The sequence below is a fragment of the Macaca mulatta genome, chromosome 13, assembly GCF_049350105.2.
Source record: "Macaca mulatta isolate MMU2019108-1 chromosome 13, T2T-MMU8v2.0, whole genome shotgun sequence".
In the NCBI taxonomy this organism is placed as follows: Eukaryota; Metazoa; Chordata; class Mammalia; order Primates; family Cercopithecidae; genus Macaca; species Macaca mulatta.
This window is the reverse complement of record NC_133418.1, coordinates 122,922,653-122,945,328: the sequence shown is the minus strand read 5'-3', so window position 1 is coordinate 122,945,328 and position 22,676 is coordinate 122,922,653. Positions and strand designations below refer to the sequence as shown.

Here is a 22,676-nt window from a genome sequence, read left to right as displayed (position 1 = left end):
CGGCCCTGGCGTCCTTAAGTTCACCAATCCTTGGCTTCCTCTCGGTCTCCCCTCTTCTCTTAGTCCTCACGTGTGCTGTCCTCCACAGCCTGCCCGCCTATCTCCAGATGTTTTGTGAATCTGCCCCAGCATTTTTATTCCTACTACCACTGTCTTTTCCATGCCCTGATCTCTTGTGTGGACTTTTACAACAGCCTTTAGAAAATGCTGTGGGTTCCTCACCTCTCACACAGGACAGCTGGAGCATCACCTCAGGGCAGCCTTGGGGACTCTGGGAGTGCTTCTCCCTCCTGCCTAGACCATGCTGTGGAGTCCCCACTGTGCAGAGCCCCGGCATCATGCAGAGCCCCAGCCTCGTGCCCATGCCCTTCTCTCAGCCGGGCGGGGAGCTCTCTGCGGGCCAGTACGGTATCTCGGGCAATGGCGTGTCCTCGGTGGTCCTGACACAGTGTGCTGCTGGTTTCTTTATGGAATTTAGTTGGACAGAAATGATGATTAGGGGAAACTAGCCCAGAAAAAAAATAAAATTAAATTAAAAGCCTTCTATGGATGGAATTCTCTAATCATTTTAGTAAATGCTTGCAGTGTTATAAAGAATTGCACAGGAGCAAAGGCTGAGAAGCCTCCTCTGTATTGTCTGGCGTGCACCTGTGCGGCCCGTGGCAGAGCTGAGGCTCCCTGCCTCCGAGAGCGATCCGGCCCTGGGAGGCACCTGCAGCCGGCGTGATGGGCACCTTGCCAGTCCACACTCCACACTCCCGCTTCATTTAGGCCTGTACTGTGAAAACAGGGAGTCAGAAGAATTTTCCATCCATAAAAACGAGCTGATAATCTACCTTGAAGGTGAATATGTAGGTCTCAAAAACACATAAAGAAACTCTTTCTTCTTAAAACACTAGAGCTTGGTCTCCTGCCTCACTTTACAGATGAGGAAGATGAGGTATAGAGAGCTGCAAAGTGCTGGGTGTCACATCACGTGTTCAAATGGAAACCGGAACACCAAACCCAGGTTTCAGAGGAGACAGAGAGGTTTGGAGGTCAGACAGATACGGATTTACATCTTAGCCTGGAGCTTACTTGAGCAAGTTAGTACCTGCTCAGATTGGTTTAACAACATGTCGCACATCCTCAATTTGCCAGGTGTTGGCTAACCTCTGGAAAGAGAGGGTGCCAGAGTCTCCGACTCTCATCTTCCTCATCCGAATGAAAGGGTGGGTGTTGCCCTACAGTGTTGATTGGGTACTAGGTGAACTTGTGTTTGCTGTGTGCGAGCTGCGCCCTGGCACCAAGTGTGTGCTGGGTACATGGAAGCTGTTGTCAAACCATGCTATCTTCCTGCTCATGTAACACACGGGATTGGAGCCACTTGCTCTGATTTGTTTATTTTTACGGCTCTTCAGGCTTGTTCACAAGATGGTTACAAAAAACACAGGTTTGCTATTTTGAGGAGCCATTGGAAAACCTGGAGCCATAATCACATCTAAAGATCTTTCACTGGAAAACGTTCAGCAAAAACTTCCTAAGTCCCAAATGCTCCTGAGAACGTTTCTTTGTGCTGACAGGTTTTGCTCTCAAGCATCTCAAAGTTACCCGTTTTAATGGGACAGTCCTCAAGAGGGCCTTGAAGTAATTAACTGGTCATCTTGTCGTCTCTCAAGCCATGTTATGACATGTTCCCCACTGGAAACTTGTCTTAGACAGTAAGGGAAACTCTTCCCATGCCACAGACTCAAAACCAGAACCTTAAACTCATATGCTAATTCCTGAGAATGTGCCTTTCCCTGAACCATCAATTCCAGCTGCATATTTAATTTATTGGCATACTTTACGTGCTGAAAGGATAAACAAAAAAAGATGTATGTCATTTCAATTCTAAAAAAATTTAGCTATATTCATGGATTTATCCCACATGATCAGAACCTAATTAAAAAGAATGCTTAAGATCAAAACCCATCTGATTTCAACCTCCTTCCTTATTAAAGAACCTATAGTTTTGAAATGTCGAGACAACTATGACATGAGACAGACTTTACAGGTGAAATGCAATAAAACTTCAGATCTAAATATGCATTTGGATGATGTACAGAAATCCAGATATTTGGGCAAGAAATGTCTGTCTCAAGGCCTCGCTCCTCTGGGATTCCTGGCAGTTTCATACTGGAAGGGACGTCTTAGAGACCATCAGATTCAATTCTGTAATTATGAGAAAAGATGTCTGGAAGCCACCTGCCAGGGTCCCAGAGCAGGTCAGAGCTGAACTCGGGACTAGAACCCAGGCCTGTGCAGGAGCTCTGTTAGGGGAGGTGGGCTTCATGGTGCACCACTCTCCTGGGGCTGTGCCATTGGCACACCCACGAATCCTGGATCAGTTGCCCATCAAGTTAACTAGGGGCCTAGTTAAGTCAGGTCGCACCGAGCCGTACGATGGAGATGACGCCAGGTAAGAGGGATGACAGAGACAGAGTCACGGGTGTTTGCACCCCCAAGGGTAGCAGTGAGATGTGGACTTACTTTCTGGAGGGACCCTATCTTTGTGCGGGCATCCGGACAGGCTGCGGTGATGTGGGTACAGCCCAGTTACGTGGCCGGTTCCATCACACCCGGGGGTTGGACACTTGCTCTCTTTCTTTTCTGTTCTTGAGGGATCTAAAAGCGACAACAGGTGCCAAGAGAATAAATGTTTACCAATCAAAGACAAATGTGATTATTTCACAATCTGAAGGAACCTTGCTAAAGAAAGAAATAAAGCAGGTGTCATGGGGACAGGCTGTGACATCAGACTTTTGCTTAGATAGTTCTTTGGTTTTGGGTGACTTTTTTCAACCTCACACAGTATAACCATGAATCATAAAGTATTTTAATTTTTATTCTAAAGAAAAGAAAAGCCTACCCCTCACCTTAACCCTGATTCATTATTTTCCCGTGTGTTACATGATAAGCTGTGTTGCTCAAAGGAATCAACGTAAATCGTGATGAGACAGTGACCTTCTTAGAGAACGAAATTCTGTGCCATCAGCATTCAGCAATTTTCCGTGAAATTCAACCAGAGAGTGTCATTCCGTTCAAAACCTCTGTAGCTGAATTTCTTTCTTATTGAGTGCTCTGATCGCATACACTAGAAGCTGCAGGATTTTACTGGCATTGAAATTTGCTCTCTGGAGGTCAGGTGACACTGTTTCGTAGCACACCAATTCGGCGCTTTTCTGACAATAAACTGAACTCTCAGAAGGCACTGCAAGCAAATGACCAAAACGGTGGAAAGCCCACCTGACAGAGGTGACGGGTAACCAACATGTTTCAGAAGCCACGGGAGCAGCCTTTTGTTTTGATTTCTTCATCTGTACTTGGAACCAGAGGAAGGCTCGTAGAATGCCGTGCATGCATACACAAAATTAAGAAGTAATGGGTTTCTACAGCCCTGTCGGCTTCTCTGCAAGTACCAGTCAAGGGCAAATTAGGGCAGAGCTTTGGTTAAAAGATAAATTCAATACTAGAGGCCAAAAATGTAATGATATTGCTCACAAAATTATTTCTATATCCGGAATTGACTACAGTTCATAAATATGCAATATAATAACTTCAGAAAATATTTCTAAAGTAAAGCTCAGACCAAACAGTAAATCTAAGTGTGTGAAACACTGTATTTTTAGCCAGTTTTTGAAAACCAGTTGCTCAGATCACCAACAGATAGTGATCATTATTAGTCCAGAAATGCAATAGTTAAATTTTCTTTAGGGATTAGTTCTTTTTGATATTCCATGAATCAGGCCAATCATGATTGCTAGAAAGTACATGTTTTACTTTTGGTTAAGAATTCATTTTATATCAATAAAAAGCTGGATTTAGAATTTTTTGAACTTTTATGGACTTTTCATTCATTCGGGTGAACTTGAAATAGACAAAGGACTAGCAGGAGTAGACAAATGCCATCATGTTCATATAAAAACACTCCCCTTTTCTTTTTTAGCTAACATTGTATTCTGCACAATGTGCCTCTCCTGTGCTGGAAACTCTTAAGTCAGTTCTGGTGTTGAGGGAAATACCGTTTGTACAATCATCAGCTACTTTCCTACCATTATTTCAAGAAGAACTTTGAGAACAAATCTAAAATTACGTGGTTGTGGCTTCAGTTTCTAATTACATTACTGGAACTTCTCTTACACCTGCAAACAAAAGGCTGGCACCTTACTGCCTTTTCAGTAATTTCATCATAACATTGGTATAAATTACTGTAAATACAAATCACTACAAATATAAAGTAGTAAGTGCACAGTAACAGTTTCAAAAGAAATACTGACAATCATAAACTAGAGATAAGAGATTTTGAACTAGATGTAAATGGCTAGTGGCCGGTGCAAAAAAGTGTAAGGTGTGTTATCTATTATTCATCCTTAAGTGATCCTATTTTATCACGACACTTACGACTACCTAACAAAATATATGACTTCCCAGATTTCAAAAGTGCTGTGAAATTAAGTAGGGATTTGCATGAAAACATTGTGGCTCCAAAGCATTTCAGGTTTTGGAAGACGACAAGGGTATAGTCTCCTCTCGATGCATGAGGTCCTGGTTGAGGTGGGGTCATGCTATTGGCCTTCACCTTACCTCCCCTTGGTTTCTTTTCTCTTGCAATCTCAAAAGCAAACACACAAGCAAACACAAAATAACCAAGCAAGCAAAGGAACCAACACTTTAACCCAACACCTTGCAACAACTTATAGGAAAAAAAAAAAGGGTGCTGTTTAGCCTGCTCCCTTCACTCTGCTGGAGCAGGCGACTGGGTAGAAGACAGAGGAGGTCCATGATCCAGGCCTTTTGCATTAGCTCAAGATTTTGGAAATGTTGCTCGTTGATACTTTAAATCAGTTTGAGAAGATTGTGTAGAAATGAGAATACAAGTGTTCTCTTCGTATTTAATAAAATAACGGAGTGTCTGAAAATAGAGCCTGTTGACACGCTAGTGGTTGCAGGAATTCTCTGTTGGCTGGGTTGGTGAGATAGTACCACAATTTTTATTTTTATTTTATTTATTTATTTTGAGATGGAGTCTCACTCTGTACCCCAGGCTGGAGTTCAGTGGCATAATTTTGGCTCACTGCAAGCTCCGCCTCCCAGGTTCACGCCATTCTCCTGCCGCAGCCTCCCGAGTAGCTGGGACTACAGGCGCCCGCCACCACGCCCGGCTGATTTTTTGTATTTTTAGTAGAGACGGGGTTTCACCATATTAGCCAGGATGGTCTCCATCTCCTGACCTCGTGATCCACCCACACTATTTTTTAAGGGAGCCTCTTTGCTCCACTTTGTTGGCCTTGCTTGGCTGTATGTATTTTGTTCTGAATATAACTACAGACATCTTTGAAGGACATTTGGAATAGTGTGGAAGACACTGACAGATACGGAAATGAGCTTTGGTCAAAGAGGAAGGCCTGGAGCAGCTGGGAGAGATGGGAGTCAAGGCCTTCTGCTTGCAGGAAAGTCCAAATCTGCAACCTTTCCTCACTTCAGGGAAAAAGCATGTCTCAGTTTTTACTGTTCATTCCCACCTGACCCCCATTTACACAGAGGAAGCAAGCAGTTTGAATTCCATTTTCTTGCAAACAAAACAAAACAAAACAAAACAACAACAAAACAAAGCGAGTCAAAATTTGCATAAAGCCGCTGAATTTAAAGAGACCAAGAAACCAAAGAAGCCACCGCAACACAGAATTTGCAAATCTCAATCAGCCTTCTCCTTTACACAGCGTACCCTACATGACTTCATGCCAACACGCCATCCTCAGCTCTAGGATCCGGGATTCTAAAATGTAAGCCTAAAATATATTTGTCCAACTGAGCAATCACATGAAAAGAAGACACTGTTTCTTCCCCCAAAATTAAAATGTTTCCTTCCTGTATGATTCTCAAAAATTCAACTAAAAATTTCTAATAATTTTAGCCCATCTTGTTAACAATGATAGCACTGTAATTTTAAACATAGATGCTGTGTTCCATAGTCTTTAAAATGCCCAAATCAGGCCTGAAGCCCTACTGAACTAGAGAATCTACTGATTCTCTTTCCTCTAAAAAACAACCCCTTCGCTACATAACAACACTGCAACGGGCAAAGCTTCACCTTGCGACTGAAATGCTGTCTGTGCCCAGGCACCTGCTGAGAGCTCCTGAGCCTCTGGCTAAGGTACCTCTACAGTTTGCATTTGGCTGTAGTGATGTCCAGCTTGCCGCTTAAGGTAGGTGCACACATTGAGAGGAGAATACACGTCTGTGCCACAGTGGGAAAAAGTGCAGTTTTTCTGATTGTTTGAAGTTTATACAGCAACTGATTTTCAAGTAAATTCCTGAGCCTCACTACTGGGTTCACAGTGAGGAAACTCAGGATTTGTCATGAATAGAATGTAGTAAAAAACAGAAAAGGATCTTTGGGGTACTAACATAGAAGGATTTAATGAACTGCCAAATTTATGTTTTAAATTGCTTCTTACTGAGTTCTAAAAGAATATTGTGATGGAGATACCCACAAAGTCGAGGTTATGCATGAAGCTGAATTAGAACCTGCCTCATATTGAAAGTGGACACCGTCTTCTTTATAAACATGAAGACGATCATTCAGGTTGGAGATACATATATATACGATCTACTTACATACATATAGTATACATATATATATGTAAAGATAGCCAAATACATTGACATATGCAAACATGTGCCCACATATTTCATAAAAGAAAACTCAGCTCAAACTATCATATTGGATAGTTTTTGAGTGTTTTATAATAAACTAATATTTGAGAAAAGCGCCGTTTAACTGTTTCCACAACGGAATGGAATCAGTGAGGGGGGAATGAATATCCTAAAGAAATTGCTATTGATCTTAGCTGAGGCCACACCATGCCTTGCATAGCAAATGGTTTCCATTACCTTACTATCTTAAGATAATTAATGTGTAGTCACTGCCCTTATCTTACGTTATTGGTCATTCGGTTACTGTTCAATTTCTATCAGGGGTGTTTTCTATGAGGGCAGTTTCATCAATAACTGTCACCTGATGATAATTTTATAAATCATGATGCCACCTACCCAATCCAATTTATAAAATATGTGCTTTATCTCGGATTGACTAATTGTTACATAAACCCTTGCCACTCAACATAGATTGTGGTTCATTTATAACAGCACAGGCTTACCCTAATATTTTCTATCACGTGATGTGTCTGTGCTTTAACCCTGTCTTCCCAGGAATGCATTTCCCACTGAAATATCCTACTGTTCATCTGCTCTAATAATATGACGTTGAGCTGCTTTATGTATTTCTCAGACAAATATTTTATTTGCTTGTCAGAAACGTAATCACAAAATATCCTTCTGGAATCAACTCTAAGAATGTGCAGTAGAGACATAATTCAGTGTGAGTCATACTTTAACTGGAGACTACCACCAACATCCTTTACCCTAGCTCATGTTTTCATGAGGCAACTTACGTTAGGTAGAAATATTACCTTTACCATAGTATGGCTTTTTGACATGGCTGTCACTGGATTTAGGCTTTCTGTCCTCCCCGGGAAGTTGTCTCGGAGACTGGTCCTCGTATGACCTCATATTGTCCCTCCTCCCGGCTTCCATGGCCATCTTCTCCCTCATGGCCTTTGCTCTTTCCGTTTCTAAAGCAATGGCTTTCTCCAGCAGGGTCAGGTTCCCCTTGGTCATGTCGAACACCTCTTCAGACCTGTCCGAATTCACGGAGGTGGTATCGTCGTCCCGCTCATGACACCCGTCCTCCTTCGCACAGCTGGCAAACACTCTCGACCGAGGGCTCAACTGCTCCTCCAGCCGCATGAGGTTCAGCATGTCCGAGTAGTTTCTGTCCGGCGTCCTTCCTGGGAAGTCCTCTTCTGGCCGGACGTGCTGACGGATGTTCATGTTCTGCTGCGGGTTCCTCTCCTGCGGGTTGGTCTCGCTGAGCTTCCTGGCCAGGTCGAAGCACTGATTCCTCAGACACTCCAGACTGCTCAGACACACCTCCTCATCGCTCTCCTCCACCATCTTTTCCATGAGTCCATTGTTCATGGGCTTCCCCAACATGACGTAATTCATATTTCTGCTATCTTGCTGCGACATGCTGTCTGCGTAACTTCTGTCATTCATGTTATCTGAGAGCACAACACCGTGTCCTTGGGCTAATAATTTAAGGGAGTCCACTGTTTCTCTAACAACGTCACTGTCTAAGTCTAAACTCAACTCACTTTTCCGACCCAGGTTTTCGTTTTTGTCACTATCGTCTTCCAGACTATTGGAGGTATTGCTGTTCATTTCGGATTCAGTCCTGGCCCGGTAGGCTGCGTCCTCAGCGATTTTGCCGAGGTTTAACAACGACTTGGCCACCAGTTCATCGTAATTGTCATATTCGTCATTATTGTTATCATCCTTTTCTGTGTCTTGCATTATTCGAGTATTGTGACAATTCATTTGATGGTCTTCTGCAAAGAAAATAAAAAAGACAAAAAAGAAAAGAAAAGGAAAAAGTGGCTAGAACTGGAAGCTTAGTTGCAACAGCATGGATAGCACGTTACCTGCAAGTCAAACCGTCTATCATCTCATAGAACCGTAAGTCCCATTTGCGGCTGGGTTGAAAAAGTTGACATAAAGGAAATGGATGTTGCTAAAAAGCAGAAGGCCATTTAAAATACTTGTTGTGAATTATTAATTTCTTTAATGGATCTTAAGATAAACCAGTCAGTGTGGCAAATATGATTTTAAAATATTAATTCTGTATTTTTCATACATTTTAAGAATCACTTATTTTCTCCATTGGCTTGCTTTATCTACAGCCTCGCCAGATGTGTATTAACTGTGCTCCTCACATTACTAGGCTTTCTAAGAGTTCATGAACTTTACTTGTTGCCAATTCTGAAGCAGATGTTTGCAGCAATTGCTTTTAAATGGTCTATTTTCACAGTGGTGTGTAGGCAACACAGAGGACAGCCTCAGGTTCCTGAGAAGTCAGGCAGGGGTGCCGGCTGCATTGGGAGCTCAGAATCATAAGCACACGTTGGGGCTGAATTAAGAGTTCTTTTGAATCCAATACCTTCCAGACAATTTATCATGATACACAGTGAAGCAATAGAAATTCCATAGTAAAAGTTTAGAAAGTAAACCTGATTCCTCTGACTGTGTCTCCACAGGTTTGAAAGTGAGAGAGAGAGAAAGCCAGCCAAAGGCCTGTAAAAGGCGGGGTTGAGGTGAGTTGGTACAACCACTGCACAGTGTTTGACCGCACAGGCAGAGCTGGCACATTCCTCCATCTCACAGCCTCAGGAAAAGCTTGGTGAGCGGGTATAATGTGTGAGTAAGTGTCATGCTTCATCTCAAAAAAGTATTTGGAAAAACTCTTTAAAAAAGACCATGTTAAAAATTACATAAAACCCTTATGTTTTATCTCAAACGTATTCTGTTTCACACTCAAAGAGTATCTGGGATTTGCACCTCTAATCACCATGCTAGGTCACTGCTCCTATGTACATTGCAAAATATGAGTAATAATCAAAGGGTTCCTAAACGCATCTGTACCCTTAGATTAGATGTCGTTAACCGCATGCCATTTTCCCATCTGTTCTTCGGTTTTGTGATAAAAAATCCAGAGTAAGAAGAATGCCTAAAGTTTATTAATGATTTAAAGAAATGAAGTATATTGACCTCTACAAAATACCAGTTCACTAAAAGCTGAGATGGGGGGCTCTGGTGCTTTCTCTACGGGTTTTATGCAGAAAAGGCTTTTGTTAGTGAAAAAAGACTTGGAGTTCAATATGTGAATAACAGAAAACAGCATCTTTGGTATCCCTGCTGAAGGAACAAATATTTAAGATCTGACACACCTTTCTAAACTTCAGCAAACCACATTCACCTTTTATTAGACATGGAGAATCACTACACTAATTGTGTGAAGCAAATATTGCCCTTCTTCTGGATAATTCCTATAAATCATCTTCTTTATTATAAAGATAAAAGTATTCCCCAAGAACAGCAAAAAGAGAGAAAATCGAACTAGTGAAAGTAATCAGAAACACTGTGGGAGTATTAATCTCCAACGTACCCCTTGCTATAGCCTAGTGTTTAAGCTTTTAGGACTTGAAGTCAATCCTGTTTTAATGAATATTTGGAAATATAAAAGTCATATTCTCCTCTCAATTTATGCACTTTGTTATATTCATGGGCTGTGATTAGAGACGTTTCCCCAGAATAACAAGCTGAGTTACCCTGCACAATAGCTAGGTTTTAACAGCCAGAATCACTGTGTCTATGAAGGCCCAGCCATGAGATGAAAGATAAGCTATGATTTGAAAACAAAAAAGCACAGGCCACATGTTGGAGCATTTTGAAAGTTGAGTCAAAGAAGATACCACAGTCAAGCAAGACACTATTTTCATGATGATCTCCTACGTTTCCTTTATGGAACTCATTGTGTGGTCCTGAAGAATTTGGAAAAGAAGCAAGACCTTGAAAGTGGTGAACAAGAAAAGAAACAGCCTGTCTAATCCTCTTTGCTGCTTCTAAAGCCACAGAAAGCCTACAGGTGGAACGGGTCCCGGTTCGCATCTTATGAACTTCCTCACCTTCCTACAAATGTGTTATGTACAAGACTGGTCATTCTCCACATTCCAAATCTCAGGATTAGCGTCAATTTGTTTCCCTCTGCATTCTCCCTTCAGCAGCACATAGTTAAGAAGCACATCTCACCTTTTTGATAATCAGACACTTATCTGTTTCTCCACTCAATTCATAAGTTACCTTCCCCCAACAAAATTAAAACAAAAATGGACAAGCCTCTTCACGCAGGGTCTTAGCCGTGCTGATGTGTGAAGCTGAGAGCAGCCAAGGAGAAAGTCCCTGAACTGTCTGGAGGCCGGCAGAACGCAGACCACCTCCGATGCATCTCCAGCTTTATACTCTAATCACAAAGCACACTGAGGGCACGGTTCGTCCTCATACCAGACTGATATGGAGTTAGAAGTTCTACAGCCTGGTGCTCATCATGACTTGTGTGATGCTGAGGACCCAAGTCTCCAGGCCTTAATCTGCTCAGTGGGGATCGCAAAACTTCCTGGCCCTTCGTCGGATCTCCTACAAGAACCATGCCACAGGATATGCCTCCTAAAGACTGCAGTTTGCTCTCCTACCATTGGCCCCAGAGCCGACTCCTGGGGAGAGCAGCCCGTTGGTAGAAGAAATCTGGAAAAGGCAGTGGAAAGCGTATTGGCATCTGAGCACAGAGCCTGTCGTGTGCTTCCCCCCTTCTTCACCCCTTCTTCATCCTCCTGCTCAGTGTCATCTGAGCCTCTCCCAACAGCAGCAAATGTGGGGATGGCGGGTGAAGATGGCATGGGCAGCCTCAAAGCCTGGCAGGTGAATGGAACTTCTCAAGCTACCGGTCTTTAACTCTTTTAAAACATATGTGAAATGAAGTCAACTCCTAATTATGTGGGCTCGTGGAGGGGAACAGCCAGTCAATCATCAACAGGTAGGCTCTGAATCCCTGCTGGGCATCAGCCTCATCTGGAATTCAAAGTCGTTCACAATGAGCTTTTGGGATTCCCTCCCTGGGTGTGCACACTCCCTTTCAGGTATGCTTTTCTGAGGCTAATAATGAAATTAGTCACATGATGGGATGGGCTATGGGAACTAGATCAGAATTTTCTGCGCCAGTCTGGGGTTGAAAACGTGATGCAAATAATCCACAAAATGAACATTCCAACCTCAAAAATCAGGAGGCCACTTTACTAGGTTTTTTTTTTTTTTTGAGATGGAGTCTCGCTCTGTCATGCAGGCTAGAGTGCAGTGGTGTGATCTGAACTCACTGCCACCTTTGCCTCCCGGGTTCAAGCAATTCTCATGCTTCAGCCTGCTGAGTAGCTGAGATTACAGGTGCACACCACCATGTAGAGAGAAGGTTTCGCCATGTTGGCCAGGCTGGTCTTGAACTTCTGACCTCAAGTGATCCTCCCGCCTCGGCCTTCCAAAGTGCTGTGATTATAGGCATAAGCCACTGCTACCGGCCTCCATTTTACTAGTTTCTATGTAGTGACTATCGCTCTATCAAATAGGGAGAATGTATGTTGTGATAAAAGAGCACTTTATCAGGAAATTATTTTAAAGGACAAGTTTATGTTCTAAGTAAAAGCACGTATTTAGATGGAGATTTAAAGAGAAGAGCAAGGCATTCTCAGCTCCCTTTTTTGTGGTTTTCTATTTTAAATCTGTCATTCAGCAAAGCCGCACAGCAACGGACTCTGAGCAGGAGCCTCCCGTCAGCGAGGGCCAGCCCGGGGCTGCCCACACAGAGTTACCGCACTGGTTTGGAAATCAGAGAAGAGCTGGCCCAACTATTCCAGGTGAAAAAACTGAGCCCAGAAAACAGAACCCATTCAGTGGCTGATCTCATGGGCCCTTCTACCTTCCTATCAGCCAATTATTCTACAAACCTAACTTGTGTTGTGTTACACATGAGACCTCAACTCCCCTGTGAGTGAGCTTTATGAAACGTTTTAGGGCTGAATTTTCTCTCTTTTGAGTCAGGTTGTTATAAACAATTTATGCTCCATAGTTACAATTAGAAAATGAAAACATCTTCGTAAACAAAAGAAATGTGGTTGCTGTGGGCCATTTATCCTCCACCGTCCTCACTAAGGTCTGGTAGAGTTAGAACTCTGGATTATAACTTTATATACAAGCCTTGGCTTCTTAGTGGTCTGTCCCTAAGATACACAACTTTTGATTTCTTCAGCATCTAGTCCTGATTGAACTACTGTTCTTTCTGGTCACTGACACAGGCCCCAGGCAAGCAAACGTACAACGGAATAGAAAACACAGAAGAAGCTGCAGGTGGGGACTGTACTCCAAAGCGAAAATCACCCTAGACTTCCCTGGGTCGGAGGAGACCTGGTCTGCAGTGAGTTTCAAATAATGAAGGACCATTACTTTCCATGGCATTACAGAGGTGGTGTTTTGTTACATAAATAAATCAATATCAAAATATTATCTTGACTTGTAAATACTGAAATATGACAATGTATTCATTCTAATGAAAAGATGATGGTGTTTTAATAGAAATTGCAATGATAAGGGAAAAAAGCCACATAAACCATCTATATATTTCTGTTTGTTTGAGACAGGGTCTGGGTCTGTTGCCCAGGCTGGAGTGCAGTGGCACAATCACAGCTCACTGCAGCCTCATTCCCCATGGCTCAAGTGGCCCTCCTGCCTCAGCTTTTGAGTAGCTGGAACTACAGTCATGCCTCACCATGCCTGGCTAAATTTTGTATTTTTTGTAGAGACAGAGTTTCACTGTGTTGCCCAGGCTGGTCTCAAAGCGATCTGCCTGCCTGGGCCTCCCAAAGTGCTAGAATTACAGGTGTGAGCCACTGCACCTGGTCATAAATGTTTCATATACCACATCCTTCTGTGCAGAGGACATGAAGTTAGTGAGTACAGAATAGTCTGACTCACCTGAGTCTGGTTCCCCTGACGACCCCATGAGAGAGGCACTGGGGCACCCACTTCTCCCTCTGAAGGTGACAATACAGAACCACAGAGGCTGACAGTTTACGCCATCGCTCACTGTGAAACGGCAGAGCTGGAGCCACTGAGTTCTGGGTGCGGCACAGCCCTGAACGTTCTACAACGCTGCCTCCACTTCCAGAGCAAGCACCCTGCACAGTTCTCGCCCCATGGCCTCCCAGGAGGCACGTTCTACACCAGCCAGACATGCAGCGCTTCAACAGCAGCGAGGAACGCGGCTCCCTTCTGTCTCGCCATTCAGAATGTTTTTGTTCCTATTTTTGCATTTATCTCCTGACTTTTTTTCTCCTTGCAATACTCCACATTGATTTATGGACTGAAGACTTGGCTGTGTCACCAGCCACTCAGAGCTGTGCTGGAACTGCCAGCTTAGTGAACCTGCCAGTCACCAGGATCCTGATTAGTGGAGTTTGGGTCCATTCTGATGTGGAAAAGAGATTAGAAAATTAGGACAATCCGGGACTCCGGACTGATATTCAAGAAGGCGCTGGGTTTGCCACTCCAGGTGCCTGGGAAGCCCGAGGGATCTGCTTGGGTAGGAGGGCGGGAGACAGTTGAGAGCCAGGATAAGGATGTGGAGGGAGGGAACTGGGGGCGCAGGACAGGCCCAGACCCCCTGACTCTTGTGTGGGCAGGGGCCCGTGCTTACTGGAGCCCACTTACTGCCCTGGCCAGGACCAGGCGGAGCAGCATGAGTTCATTTTCTTCTCGCTTCAGATGCCCCAGGCACACGCTGAGACACTGCAGCTCAGACACTGTGGTCTCTTCCCTTCCATGAGATGGGAGAAGTCACCTTCCAAGCCCGGGCGGCCTTCAGGCAGGTACCTCTCCTAGGTGCGGTGCCAACCTCAGAGTCCCTCAGCTGCCCGCCACGCATGACGTGGCCTGGCTCCGGGAACAGCTATTCTCACTGCCAGCACGAGATCCCTGCACCCTCCTCTGTCTCCCTCACCCTCTACTGCCAGTGACAGAGCCCTGCAGTTCCACTCAGGTGAAAGGGGGACCTGGAGGGTGACGTGGCACTGACAGTGGGATGCACGTGTCTTCCCCGCCAGGCCACACCATCCCTGGCTCTGCTCTAGATGTCACCATCATGCTTTCCTACTACATCTAACTCAGGAGTGCTGCTGTGTGTCTTATTTCCAGTAGCGTGGGACATTTTCAGAATGGTCTGTCTGTATGCACAGTTCAAACAGTGATTTCTGAGTTAACAGAGGTTAAAATTCTCCCAGCAGAGGCTTGCTCTCACTACTCTTATTCATCTTGAGTACAGATTAACACAGACATTTTTTTCCAGTGCCGGCCGTTGCTGTTTTCCTTGAATTTTAGTACTAGACAGAATTATAGAGATCGTGCATTCAAAATTTAATATGTGAAGAAACTTAGGTCCAGGGAGTCGAAATCACCTGCTTGCCATTCACACGCCCTCCACAGAATTGCCACCTTGGTTTTCCTGCATGTCAAGCCTTTCCTCTACCTTTCAAATCCGGTACATATTCAGAGGGTCACAAAGCAGTGTCATCTCAAAGATAATTTTCTGAGACATAGGAAGATCCGTGTTTAGCAGGCATTCATCTGCTTCAGGTTGGAAAGGCAGATCTCAGCCTCAGGTCCTGCACGCTCCCTCAGCTGGAGAGACAAGGAGGCCCGCCCGAAGGCGGCTCCACTCAAGAAGAACCCTTCCTCAGACCCCTAATTTGAGTAAGCGCTCAGGAGGGACACAGAGCAGCGGCTGGGGATGGAACGGAGGGACTGAGTTTTGCACTAAGTGCTACATGACATGTTCCAGATCTCTTCCTAAATACCTGTCACCTGATTGGAGAGCCTACTTCTGGGCGCCCCGATTCTTTCACTGAACTGCTGGAGTGGCATGTCCTCTCGGAGCAGAGCAGCACACCTGCCTCTCAAGGCACCCCGTGGTCCCTGTGGGGCCCTCTCTTCTCTGATAACTCATTTGCCTCTTTTGCTCAATAGATGCAGACACAATCTGATTCTACCTTGATCTCCTTTTTTCTTTCTCTTCTAAACCACAGGGTGTTTTCCTACCATAACCATCTCCCTGCAATCACAAAGCTTCAAGTGCCGGTGACGTACCCACATCAGATCCTCCGTGATGGCAACACGCCTCACCCACGTCCTGCGGGCAGAAGCGTCGGGGCTGCTGGGCACAGGGAGGGCAGGGAGGGCTCGGCGCCGGGCCGCTGGGAGCTGTGAGTATAGGTGAGGAGGTATCTGAATTTTGCTTTCAGATACTGATAAAATACTCAAAGTTGCTCTTAAGAGTTGTTTAAAATGAATGCTGTCTGGAATATGATTTCCCTATTGCTTATAAAAATATTTAGGATTGATCGGCATGTTTTTAAACTTTTAGGCTCGAGGGTCCATGTGCAGGTTTGTTTTATAGGTAAACTCGTGTTGCAGGGGTTTGCTGTACACATTAGTTTTTACCCAGGTCACAAGTACAATTCCCCAGGATTTTTTTTTTAAACAAGGAAAAGTAGAAATACTACATCTTAGTCACCATCTTCCTGCACTGCATACACTCACTAGAGTGGCCGGAGGACCTGTGGTTTATGTGCTGCATTTTGCCACTGTTTTTTCTCACTTTTGGAGATTGTGCAGGTCCATGGTCCTGTCTGCACATACCCTGCATGTAGGAAATGGCATGTCATGGCCTCGGGTCCTGCTGAGACAGCGTCTCACCACTCACCCCTTAGAGAGAAGGGCGGGGCCGGCCTGGGGGGAATCTTGCCTCCCAGCTTGGGCCTTCCCTCTGCTCCTCATCTGCCGTGGCAGACGAAGAAGCAGACACACCTGGAGAGGTTGGTACCAGTGCCCAGTGCCGGGCGGGATGCCTCGCACGTATTCGAATACCTCACAGAGCCGCGCGGGCACTTCCTCCACCCTCAGCGACGCCCACGTCTGCTGGGCCTTGCAGGGTCTGTGTGGTCGCTTCTTTGTTCTCTTCGGCTAATTACTGGGGAGCTGGTTTTGGTGCATTATATGCAAATTACCCAAAATACACTCCCAGCCATTTTGCATGTGTTGTTCTCTCTATGGTTATTTCTGGGCCTCCGTCTCGTTACCATAAATGTCTGCGCGTCAAGCAGCTCGACCTACTTATCCACCAATGGAAAGGATTCTCTGGACTGAGGTTTGTTTCCCTGTGCCTTTGCATCGGCTGCTGTCTTTTGCTTTCTGTCTCCGTACATCAATCTACTCTCTGCAGCAGGCGCAATGCCTTCCTCAACTCCAGGAAAGGAGCATGTATCACCTCACTCCTGTCCATGCCCTCATTGCAGGGCTCAGGGACCCTAGGAAGGCGCCTGTCTGCCCTTCACGCATATGTGAGGATGCCCCACTAAGTCACGTATTTCTAAAGTCATCTTGGTTCCTGTCACTGCCCGAAAGTCTTCTTGACGACTGAAAGGAAGCATGCAGGCCAGACACTGCCCACACTCCCACAGCCATTGACGGGGTAAGGTGATAGCAGCCCTAGAGAGGCACTGACTCAGATTTTGGAAGATTCCACATAGCTGATTAAGCTGCAACAACACATCTCTTAGAAGAATGATCCTACGCAGGAAATTGAGGCATGGAGGAAAGTGTCTATTTAAGATAGGAGGCATTTATGAAATTTCATGAGCCATGTGTTTACCTGGGTGAGATATTGAGGTGCTTAGATACTCTCATCAAACTGAAAACGGCAAAATCTTTGGAGAGGACGATGTAGCACAACCCTTTTATCAGATCCAAGAGAAGTGTAATTATCACAATTTTGCACAAGCAAGTTCTGCTGGGCATGGCAGTGGGGGGGAGAAGGAGGGAACTAACAGAATAATAGCTATTCATTTAGCAGCTGTTTATTGTCACACTTAGAGATGAACAATGAACCAAAGAGACAGCATCCTTGTAGTCATGGCTGTTCCACTGCAGTTGGTGAAAGACATTAAAATAGAGAGTAAATAAATACTATGATGTCAGATAGTGATGTATGTTCCACGAAAAATGCAGCAAAATCAAAAGACAATGGACAGTACGTGGGATGGGGGTCGGGCAAGTCCTCACTGAGAAGGTGCCACTTGAGAGAGATCTGAAGAGGCGGGAAAGTGAGCTGTGCCAGGGAGGGTGTTCCGGGGGAGGGGAGAGAGGGCGCCAAGGCCCAGGGTTGTGTGCCTGAAGCTCCAGGAGCAGAGGAGCCACGTGCTGGTAGAGTGTGCTGGAGGGGCAGGTGGAGGGAGGGCTGTGAGGTCGGGGCTGGGATACACCAACATGGCATCAAGACACCACCCTGAATGCCTTCTGCTGAAGCCAGGGAAGCCCGGGACAACCACAAGCACAGTCTAAAGGAGAACAAAAGCGTCAGCAGGCGGAAGCCACGCCGGCCGTGTCAGTGTGCCGGGGACACTCCCTGGAGGCCCACGGAGGACCTCTGAGCGACACGCTCTTCATGCCTCACACCGCTCTCATCATCTTGTGGATGAAGGGATGGATCTGAGGAGGAGTTCAAGGTCAGGTGGCTACGACATACACCTAGGAATCCAAATCATGTTGGTCCGATGGACAAGGCAGCTTCCACAAGCCCCCGCTGGGCTGACAGGGCCCTTTCGCAGAGAACCCAGGTGAGAGTTCAGAGGGCCGCGGAAAGTACCCCCGGGTTCCCAGGTGATAGAGAAGACCTGGTCCCTGGGCATCCCTGTTTCCACTTGGAGGAAGTTCAGCCAGCACAGATTCCAGCCCCAAAGTGGAAGAAAGACCACGTAGGCTGAAGAAAACATAACTTGGGCCAGAAAAAAATGCTGAGGGGTGAGGATGCCTTGGCTTTAAGTTGTTAATGTTGCTTCACTTTGAACAGTGAACAAAACTTATTTTCTGAATTCTTCCGAAGAATGACATGTATTTTCTATAAACTGCCCACCAGCAGGGCAGCACGCATGTGGGACCGTGCTTTCATGTTCTTGCGTGCTACAGTGATTTCAATGTTGTCCTTTCTATGAGCTAAAAGGTGAATGCATGAAGTCTCATTTATTTATAAAACTTTGAGGGTCTTTTTATTTGATGACATTTTAGGTATCTCGCTTACATAAAGTAAGAGATTAAATAATAAGATAGTCTATTCTTCTACCCAGAGAATGAGCTGTTTGGAGTCAACAGCTACTCAGATAGGGATAGACTGAAACATTCAAACCAGTTACACCACTGGCTCTGTCTCTGTCTGTCTGTCTCATTCTCTCTCTCTCACTGTCTCTCTCCCTCCCTCCCTCCCTCTCTCATGCGCGCACACACACGCACACACAGGCACACGCGCACACACACGCACGCACACATGCGCGCACACGCACACACGCACCCACAGGCACACACACCCACAGGCGCATGCACACACACGCGCACACACGCACACGCACACACACGCACACACACGCACACAAGCGTGCGTGCACACACATGCACGAACACACACGCACGCACCCACAGGCACACACACACCCACAGGCGCACGCACACACGCACGCACACACACGCACGCACACACACACGCACACACACAGGCACAGACTTTCTGGATCAGCTGGACGACAGTGATGACTCCTTGTCCCCACAGTGATTGCTTTTATTGTCAGCGCTGGGAACCCAGGGAGTAGAGATAAGGCTGTGAAAATTCTGGTTCTTCTGTTTTCCAGAATGGGTTTGAGACACAGGTGGCTGCTCACATAAATGTACTCGATTGGAAGGAACTTGAGAGGCCCTCAGGGCCCCTTTTCTTTGTCTCTGGTATTCCATATTTCATCTGTGTCAGAGAGAAGACTGATCTGTTTCTGCAGAGCTTGCAGAGACAGCACGACCACTTTTCTTAACAATCTGAAGTTTAGTGAGCCTCAATATTCAGAAATGTATGTTCTTATTTTCAAATCAAATCCTTAAAGCCTCCACCTCAGTTTATCTAATTCTGCCCCCTGTAAAGAACCATGCTTTGTATTTTTTACATACATGCCTCTTCCATACTGTATTATGTATTTCTTCTGGAAAATGGTGACTCTGTTTAGTTTTGTGTCCGCAAGCAACCCAGTGCCCTTCTGGGTACAGAGGAAAAAATACACACCGTGTTTTGAAACGAGCTGTCGTGATATTCAGAATCTTTTAAAGTCTTGCAGCCTTAATATACATGATATATTTGCTGCGTGTGGGGAGGGGGTCATGGACGTTAGGCTCAGGGTTACAGAAGAGGGTGAATAAATGCGTGGGAGGTAATATCATGCTGAAGTTGTCCTTAATCACAATTGTGATGTTACGGTTCTGAACTGCTTCACATCTCTCCAGTGTTTTCATATTCTGCAACCTCTTTAAGCTTCAAAACAAGACAGCAAAGTGAATGAAGGGCACATACTATTATCCTAATCTTAAGTGAAACTGAGGTCCAGTGAGGCTAGGTGACTTGCTTAGGACACGTGGTACAGCCAGAGCTGATTCCTCAACTCCATCTACCCGTGGATAAACTAGAACTTGCAGTGAAACCTAAATTCACAAGGCATAGCAGATAAACTCTTATTTTCTTAGTGTGGACCTTATAAGCACATTGAACAGAAACATATTCGACCTCACTGTCTTACATTTTCTGTTTTAAAAGGAATTTCCCCAGGACTTTATGCATCCACCTGCATCTTTTTGTTTTGTTTTGTTTTTTGAGATGGAGTTTCGCTCTTGTCGCCCAGGCTGGAGTGCAATGCTGCGATCTCAGCTCACTGCAACCTCTGCCTCCCGGGTTCAAGCAATTCTTCCGCCTCAGCCTCCCGAGTAGCTGGGACTACAGGCATGTGCCACCACAACTGGCTAATTTTTGTATTTTCAGTAGAGCCGGGGTTTTGCCCCATTAGCCAAGCTGGTCTCAAACTCCTGACCTCAGGTGATCTGTCCCCCTTGGCCTCCCAAAGTGCTGGGATTACAGGCGTGAGCCACCATGCCTGGCCTCTACCTGCATGAGAAATGTACATGGCATGATATTCGCAGCCAGATTTCTGCTTTGTATCAAAGTACCTGAAGGTTTTTGAAATGTAGGATAAAACTATATTTCTATAATTTTGCACAGTTTGCATGAAGAGAGTTTAGGTTTTTTTAAATCATATATTGACAGCTAAAAATGTCTAATTCTATGATTACTCATTCCCAAGACGTGGTGCCATGTACTTCAACGTAGCTGCTTATACCATGTCCTAAAAAAACGCCTCTGTGGATGCAGGGAACGGTTTTTAAGACGATAACAAATCATCACATTCTTTCTCCCAACTGTGTTCACAGTCTTCCTCTGGTTGAAGCCTCACACACTAAACATATGATCTTTGTTTCTATGTTGGTCTCAGAGCTCACTGCCTTTTCTGCTGACTGCAGTGAAAACCGGTTGGCTAATTCTGCTTTTCACAGTCTGTCTGCGTTTCAACTTGCTTTCCTCATCAGGGATATTTCCCTGAGAGAGACAGGAGAGGATAATTGGCTAATCAGTATGGAGAACGGCATCCTGCAGGGAAGCTGGGGAGTTCAGAGGCCACACACCCTCACTCCCTCACCCCTCCACGCTGTCCTCCTATGAAAACTCAAGCCTACGGAAATTGTCTTCCGCTTATTATCAGGATGCTCTAGCAACTTGGGGCCTAGCACCTCATCCTGTTTGGAAGAAAACACGCCCTGGGAACTTTACCATGAAAAAAGAAACGTTTCTGTGAGAATGAATTTATACAGCATGAACTCTGTCTTGAATTCCCTTTAAAAAAGGAGGTGGGGAGTGGAAACGCCCCGTCAGAAAATTGTCCCATGCACAGGACCGATTTACGATGAGGACAGAGCCTGATATTAGAACGGAACACGCACGGATTACTGGCCATGCTGATTCCACGGCTGGCCAAAGAGTCACGGCACACTCCTCCAACAAAAGCAGCCCCTGCCTCCTTCCTGTTTGACTCCCCCGACCCCTACACCGACCCTGCCTCAGGGCGGCCTCCATGCCCTGCCCAGAGCAGCCGCGGCCATCAGATCGCACGTCGAGAAGGCCCTAACGTCTGTGGCCATCAGATCACACATTGAAAAGGCCTTAACATAACCAAACAGATTTCCTCTCAAGCAGCCCCTCCTCCTCAGACACCAGCAGCCCAGGACGCCATGGCACACCTTTGGGTCACTGATCTAGAGAACGTGATACAGGAAGCCAGGAAGAGTGCAGACAAGGAAGACATCTGCATCTCACCCGATTTAACCTGCATGTCACCTGATTTAACCTCGTGATCAAGTGGCAAGGCAGCCCTGAGGTTCAGTAAAGAGTCGTGAAGAAAGAACCTCATATATTCTCCAAGGTATTCCAGAAACAGAGCATTGAAAGCAACATCTAAGTGCTACAGGCAGCTGCACACACTGAAGCTTTCTTTAGTCTAGAAAGCACATTTCTAGGCTCTTCCTCATGAAATGTGACTCCTGTCTATGGGAAGATGCAATGTCTGCTATGAAGAATATACGTGTGTGTGTGTATACATTGATTTAGAGGTATTTTAGTGGACTGGATTATGAATATAAACCATACCTTGCTAGGTATTATATATCTATTTACGATATATTTCTCAAATCACAGGAATCCAAAAAATATAACATAAAAAGATCTGATAATAGAAAAATCTATGACCATTGAACAATAACTTTCTTAACTTTAGCATAACAAGGGGATTTTTAATTAGTGTGAACTTAGTCTGTAATGATGTATTCTGAAAACAAAATTCTTCACGCAAAAGACCAGCCTATGTTAGGTCTACTGTATAATAAATATAAGTTTGCTTAATTAAATATGAACTTAATCTGAAATGAGTTTCTCAGGTATTATCCCCTGTTGTTCAAATAAGCAGAAGGTGATCAGGAGAACATGAGTTCCATTACAAGGAAAACCATGCAAAGTGTTTGATTATCTATCCACCACCTACAGAAAATAATATCATCTTAATTAGCCTCAGTTTCTAATTTGCATGATGAGAGAAAAAGAGCTTCTGCCCTATATGTCTTCTGCAATCAATGTGAAGACCAAACTCAGTAACGTGATTAAATATGCCTGTTGGAAACTGACGTTATTGGTACTA

General features: G+C 45.0%; 1 protein-coding gene across 8 annotated transcripts in view; it reads right to left on the bottom strand.

Annotated features, from left to right (window-relative positions):
- MYT1L (myelin transcription factor 1 like) overlaps window positions 1–22,676 on the bottom strand; it is a 533,658-nt gene that overhangs the window by 124,301 nt on the left and 386,681 nt on the right. For 5 of the 8 annotated variants that reach the window (XM_077958484.1, NM_001265731.1, XM_028831518.2 and 2 more), the window contains 2 exon segments: window positions 7,500–8,471; window positions 2,512–2,646 (listed from right to left, as the gene is read on the bottom strand). In XM_077958484.1, the coding sequence (XP_077814610.1) occupies window positions 2,512–2,646; window positions 7,500–8,471 (1,107 nt within the window). 8 annotated transcript variants of the gene reach the window in all.